Below are 7,348 nucleotides of genomic sequence, written 5' to 3'. Positions count from 1 at the left end.
CAGCTGTCCATATCAAGTGGTTGCCCAACTCCTGGCTAGCCACTAATTACCCCGTCACCAAGTGGGGTTCACTCTTTTTCATAATAATACTATACAATCAGCCCTAACATATATATAACTCAGCCTATGGCTGTAACAATAGAGACATCTGCATATAAATTCCTCAACCCAAACAAATGGTCAATCTCCCACTGCGTCTTACACGCCAATGACATTCAAGCACTCTCCTAATACATTATCAGTAGTCACCATGAACCTCTGCTCCGCATCTAGAGGCTCACTACTCTGTATATCTCTAGGTTCTCCCAGAATTGTCTGTGGGGATCTTCTGCAGCCCTCCCAGACTGCTACACAATGAAGTTTTGCAGGCGATGAGTCACAATAACGTGGCTAAAGTATGATGACCAGACCACACACTAGAATGTGAAGGGACGTCGACGTTTCGGTCCGTCCTGGACCATTCTCAAGTCGATATAGACAATCGACTTGAGAATGGTCCAGGACGGACCGAAACGTCGTCGTCCCTTCACATTCTAGTGTGTGGTCTGGTCGTCAATGAAGTTTTCCTCGAACACCAGTGGTTCTCCACCACTGATTCCACAGAAGCACGTGAAACTTCACTTCACTGCTCCTCGTCACAGATTGAGGTCCACTCTTCACTATGGGGGGCTCTGCTCTTCCACAGAATTCGGCATTCACTTCTACAGCCTTGAAGTTCTATCCGTTAACTTCTCCACTGACCTTCAAGTTCTATCCGTTAACTTCTCCACTGACCTTCAAGTTCCATCAACTTCTCCTCCAACAAACCTGCAATTTTCATTGACATGCCAATTAAAATGTTTCCCTTCTTAAGTATAACTAAATGTATTTACACACAATAATTCTCCTTCACTCGACATCTCTTTAAGCTCTCACACGTCGCGAAGGGAACTCCCCCGTTTGGGTGATTCCATGCTCTACCCTCGCTAGCAGCCACCGCCGCCTTCCTCAGTCAACCACTGGCCTCCAGAGAGAGTGGATGTGTCACTGCCTCCTCCAGCTGGTTGCCTCATCTTTACTCTCTTATTTAAGCTTACTGCCTTAATAAAATATACGTATAAACACTTGCCACGATTGCTGGGCACACGATCAACTGCAGGCAATCACTAGCAACTGGTTAAGCAGCCTTACCACAGAATTTTATCTGGCGCAGGGCAGGTTCAGGTCCCAGTCTCCGACATTGGCGATCTCCATCGCCCACAAAATCGCTAGTAAACTGCTTCACGAGCCTCTCCTGGTCCTGACTCGAGCACTAAGTTGTTCCCAGGCTTCATACACGAGCGCCTGACTGGTCCCCTCCTCTTGACGGAGTACAAAATTAGAGGTTCATCCATTACTGTCAGGAACACAAAGACAATGCAACCTTCTCTCACGACTTCTGTTGCTCGAGTGAGGTCAAATTGTCTGCAGTGAGCCTCATACTTTGCCAACAAACTCGACATCTCATGTGAAGTCATTTATTTACATATGTATTCTCTGCCTATGCTTTTAAACTCTTCATTAACCCTAGCCAAGTATTTAATATATAATCACATGTCTATATTTTCTTTGACCTCTCAGTTGGTCTGGTTTGCTGAATAACTCCCACAGGGTAGACTCATTTTTCAGGCTACCTGGAGTCATAACAATATTTACACACTATAATGATGATATTAATATAAAACGCGAAAATATAATTTTTCTGACATAATCTCTGCATGAACCGTCTCAAAGATATAGTTTTTGTGTTGGAATCACAAAAAAAGATTTAAACTCTGAATTTCAAATAATATATACAATCTTTATTTGTGAATCTCGAATCTCTAAATAATAAAGCAATATATCTGAGAGCATGTAGGCTTCGGTGTTCCATGAGTGAAGAGACATGTAAGTATATAGTAGTTACGTATACCAGCAAATAACAATCAGTATCAATATTGGTTTTTATTATTTTATATTTATATATTTATTTATTTATTTGCAAGAAAGTACAATGCAGTTGTGGGATTACATGAATTGGATTTTTTACATTCTTGTAACGTCACTAAAACGCATAACATTTCGGGCAGAGTACATAATAATAATAATAATAATAATAATAATAATAATAATAATAATAATTTTTGTTTACAGAAGGTACAATGGGTTTGTGAGATTACATAAAATTGGTATTTTTACATTTCTGTAACGCCACTAACACGAATAGCGTTTTGGGCAGGTCCTTAATGTCCTTAATGAACAGATTTTGTTTGATTCTGGGGAAATTAAAGAGATATTTATGTCTGGCGTGGTGCTCATGTGTTCTATTACACTTATCAACGAAAAGTTTCAGATGAAGATTAGCATTTAGGAACAAGGTTTTGTATATGTAAATAGCACCTGAGAATGTGTGGAGTGAGTGTATGTTTAGCATGTCATGGGACTTCAACAGATGGGCTGTGTGTTGTCTGAAGACAGAGTCTGTTATAGTTCTGATAGCAGATATTTGCTGAGTGATGATGGGCCTGAGGTAATTTGCAGTGGTTGAACCCCATGCACAGATTCCGTATGTAGGATAGGGGGAGGATAGATTAGCGAGTAGTATAATGATGGGGATGCAAAGAGGGGAACATATCATCTGATTTTATAGAGTGTACCGACCGTTTTTCTAAATTGTTTTGGCTGTGTGTTGTATGTGAATGTTGAAGTTCAGTCTTTTGTCTATGTATAAGCCAAGGAACAGTCGCTCAGTTTTATTGCTGATATTACAATGTTTATTTTAAGTTGAATTTGATTTGATGATTTACTTCCAATTAAAATGTAGTAGGTTTTTTCTATGTTTAGTGTGAGTTTGTTGGTTGACATACATGAATGACTTTTTTAATTCATTATTTACAATATTATTTAGTGTGTGTGGGGGTTGGAGTCAGAATAAATGACGGTAATATCGTCAGCAAATAGTGTATGCTTAAGAATGTTAGAAACATTTGGCAAATCATTGATGTATACATTAAATATAAATAAAAAAAAAAAAAAAAATATATATATATATATATATATATATATATATATATATATATATATAAAAAAATGGAAATGTTCGTTAGTTCAAAATCGCTAATCTCCGAAAGTTCTTCACCGATTGCTTTGAAATTTTCACACAACATTCCATTCGTATCCGAGCAGGTTTATATATACAACCTATATATATGTCACGTCTGTGACGGTAAAAAAAAACATGCTTTTTCTGAAAAACTGTGTTTTTCATGTGAGGAAAATCTTCAAACCCTCTTTGCCGATTGCTTTGAAATTCAAATAGGCGCGTCTTTTTATATATCTACTATATACATGTCTCACCTGTGACAGGAAAAAAACATGTTTTTTTTTTTTTAACAGCGCCATCTGTTGGAAGTAAAAGCAACACATGCTGTAATCTCTGAAAGATCTTCACCAATTGCTTTTTAATTTTGAAACACCGTTGCATTCGAATAGGTGCATCTTTTTATATACCTACTATATAGATGCCACCCCTGTAACAGGTAAACAAATGCGTTTTTGAAAAACAGCGCCATCTGTTGCACATAATGGCAACATGCACACTATACTAAATATGTCACAAATTCCATTTCAATGTTTCCAATTGCATTGATAAATTTTATTTTCATAGATTTCGATTTATTTTATTTTTTATTGAATTATTTTGTGTGACATTGTGTTGGAATTGAGCTGTGTTGTTTACCATACCGTTCATTTCGTAAGTATAAGTATAGATGCCACACCTGTGACAGGTAAAACTATGGTTTTCTTGAAAAACAGTGCCATCTGTTGCATGTAAGTGCAACACATATGCTATACTAGATAAGTTACAATTCTATTTCAATGTTTCTGATTCCATTGATATATTGAATTTTCAAAGATTTTTATTCATTTTCATTTTGATTTAATTATTTTGTGTGAATTGCGTAGGAATTGAGCTGTGTTGTTTACCATACCGTTCATTTCTTGAGTATAGTTTATTTTTATATTTTTATATATTTTTTCTTATTTTCATTTCATTTTTTAACTGTTTTTCTTATATTTCAGTGATGGGAACATCAGATCACTTGATGTTCCAAATTTTCTGATGGGAACATCAGACCATTTGGGAAGGCATCGGACGAGGGAGTGGGGAATGGTGGGGATGACGAAGGGACGTAAGTGAGAGATGGTGGGGATGACAAGGGGACAAGGTAGGGGGTAATGGTGGGGAAGGACGAGAGAACAGGGAAGTTTGGTATGGTGGGGACGAGGGGATGGGGAATGGAGAATGGTGGGGAGGAGAAAAGGATAGGGAAGTAGGGCATGGTGGGAAAAAAGAGGGGATGGTAGAGTGGGGAATGGTGGAGAGGACGAAGGGACGGTGGAGTTGGGAATGGTTGAAAGGCCGAGGAGACGGGTGAGGGGGGAATGGTGGGGAGGACTGGGGGACAGGGATGGTTGCTGTGGCTCAGCAACGCGTGGCCGGGTACTGCTAGTAATCTATATAAATAAAAATGGAAATGTTTGTTTGTTCAAAATCGATAATCTCCAAAAGTTCTTCACCGATTGCTTAGAAATTTTCACACACAGTTCCATTCGCATCCTAGCAGGTTTTTATATACATGCTATATAGATGTCACGTCTGTGACGGGAAAGAACATGTTTTTTTTTTAAACTGTGTTTTTCATGTGAAGGAAATCTTCGAAATCTCTTTACCAATTGTTTAGAAATTTTGACATAACGTTACATTCGAACAGACAAGTGTTTTTATATACCTACTATTTACGTGCCACACCTGTGACAGGTAAAAACATGCTCTTTTGGAAAAACAGCGCCATCTGTTGCACGTAAGAGCAACACACGCAATTTAAAATACGTTACAATTTCATTTCAGTGTTTCTGATTGCATTGATAAATTGATTTTTCATAGTGTTTGATTTATTTTCATTTTGTTTTAATTATTTTGTGTGACATTGCCTTGGAATTGAGCTGCGTTGTTTACCATAGTGTTCATTTCGTGGGTATAGTATATTTGTTTCATTTTTCATTGTTTTTCATTTCGTGTTCTTAACTGTTCTTATTTTTCAGTGCAATTGGTGGTGAAATTGAGCTGTGTCGATTGATCTGCATTAAATTGAAATATTTCGTTATTATTTTTTTGTTTTGTTTTGAAAACAAGAAAATGGAAAATACGTTTATTTCACAGCTGCAAATGTGCAACAAACAGCTGTGAATCCACCGGCTACAACGGTTACTGCTTTCTTCACGTTATGTCAAAATGACGCATTTGCAAAAACCCTGCTGTATTCGGAAGTGCCTACGTATTACACGTGGAATGCCAGTAGAAAATCATTTGAACGACGCAAACAAGTAGAGCGAGTCGACGGACAACTTGGCATATTCAAATAAACTACGATAGGCAGACATCCACTGTGCATCCCAATCAAGATTAATGCTTCTTTCTTCGCAGGCTGATGGTAAATGTGCCTGGATCAACGTCTTCCAGCAATTGAGACTTGTCAACATCGTAACACATGTCACTTCCCGTAGTGCATGACTTGCTTGGTATTAATTGGAGAACGACCGACACTGGGATGTATGCATTAATGATGCGTCTAACACGTCACATCCAAATCAAAATCATGCATTGTTTGCAATCATATTGACCGCCTGGTCTCCGTCTCCAACAGAGTTATGGGAGAAATATAAATTGCACATGGCTGAAGATATTGTACGTCGAATACGCAAGGAAAATTCAAATATGAATATGGATTTCACAGCAGAAATCTACAACGAAGCGTTGATAATGACAAGATTTGTGCTTAGAAATCGCAAAGTTCTCAATCAATTGGAAATGCCATCACTGAATCGATCTGCTGCAGCTTCGTTCGATGTAGAATTGCGTCGTGAACAAAGTAACAACACGGGTGATCAGTTGTCGTATGTGCAATCAAATATTCCTAATCTAACGCTCAAGCGAAAAAGCATTTACATTCAAATAAATAAAACTGTCAATAACGGGCTTGAGAAATTTTCTTAGATGCGCCAGGAAGAACTGGTAAAACCTTTATAATTACACTGATTCTGGCAGCATTTCGAGCCCAAAATGGCATAGTCTTAGCTCTTGCATCGTCCGGAATAGCTGCGACATTGCTACCAAGTGGAAGAACTGCTACCTCGGCTTTGAAATTGCCATTGAACATACAATTCATTGAAACTCCCACGTGCAACATTTAAAAAGCATCCGGCACACGAACTTAACAATATTATTCAGTCTAACATTCAAAGCGAGGCAGTCACATACAAGTTCGTCGACACTGTTGAGGAAGCAGATGAAGCGTTTATTTATCCAACAGAATTTTTTAATTCAATCGATCTGCCAGGGATACCATCACACGTATGTCAATTGAAAATCGGCGTGCCAATTATCATGATCAACCAGCCAAAACATTGCAACGCCACGCGGCTTGCAGTAAAAAAAATTAATCAGCGACGTCGTAGAAGTAACAATCTTGACAGGACCTTTCAAATGTCAAGATGTCCTAATTCCTCGCATTCCTATGATTCCAACAGATATGCCATTTCAATTTTAGAGATTGTAATTTCCAATTCGATTGGCGTTTGTAATCACCATCAACAAAGCTCAGGGACAACATTTAGAATTGTGCAGTTTATATCTAGACGAGGATTGCATCTCACATGGAAAATTATATTTTGTGTGTTTTAGAGTCGGCAAACCAGACAGTCTCTATATCTCCACAGAGAATGGAACAACAAAAATTATTGTATACCCACAAGCATTGTAAAATTAAACATATTAGAAACGTGTGCTTTCCCTTTTCTTTTTTTTCCTACTTACCCAGACTGAGCTACTGCAACGTGTGGCTGGTACTGCTAGTATTTAACACAAATAGCTACAAAACATTTAAGATTTATTAAAAAATATATGTCTGGAAGCTAAATCAACTCCATAGGACAATAGTTTTGTTATATTTATGTCAAAGTGACATAGTTGAACAGATATACAAGATTTAGACCGAGAACACCCCAACCAGGACAAAATGATATCCTTCAAAAGGCTAGAAAAACAAATAATTCTCCTCCAGATGCACCAGGCGGCCTCCGAAGGCGACTTAGAACATCCTCAATTGCACGACTCATTAATCATTACCTCTGCTGATCTACCAGAAGAACTACAAGGTGAGAACTGCTGTGACAAAGCCCATGACCTGATTAATTCAAAGTTGAAAGTTAACGTTTATATCAAATCAGCCTTGAGGATAGAAAAAAATCAGCCTTCAGGATAGAAAAAAAATCAGCCTTCAGGATAGAA

At 38.0% G+C, this 7,348-nt stretch overlaps 1 protein-coding gene across 3 annotated transcripts in view; it reads left to right on the top strand.

Moving 5' to 3' along the window:
* The window catches only part of LOC138365491 (sulfotransferase 1E1-like), a 38,555-nt gene extending 32,655 nt beyond the window's left edge, over nt 1-5,900 (top strand). For 2 of the 3 annotated variants that reach the window (XR_011228843.1, XM_069325783.1), the window contains one exon: nt 5,486-5,900. Coding sequence is in view for 1 of the 3 variants with exons in the window: in XM_069325783.1 (XP_069181884.1) it covers nt 5,486-5,528 (43 nt within the window). In the remaining 2 variants the exon portion in view is untranslated. The other variant, XR_011228844.1, reaches the window with a different exon arrangement.
* The last annotated feature ends 1,448 nt before the right edge of the window (nt 5,901-7,348 follow it).

The sequence above is a fragment of the Procambarus clarkii genome, chromosome 17, assembly GCF_040958095.1.
Source record: "Procambarus clarkii isolate CNS0578487 chromosome 17, FALCON_Pclarkii_2.0, whole genome shotgun sequence".
Classification (NCBI taxonomy): Eukaryota; Metazoa; Arthropoda; class Malacostraca; order Decapoda; family Cambaridae; genus Procambarus; species Procambarus clarkii.
The sequence above is the reverse complement of the archived record's forward strand: the minus strand, read 5'-3'. Positions and strand labels throughout refer to the sequence as shown.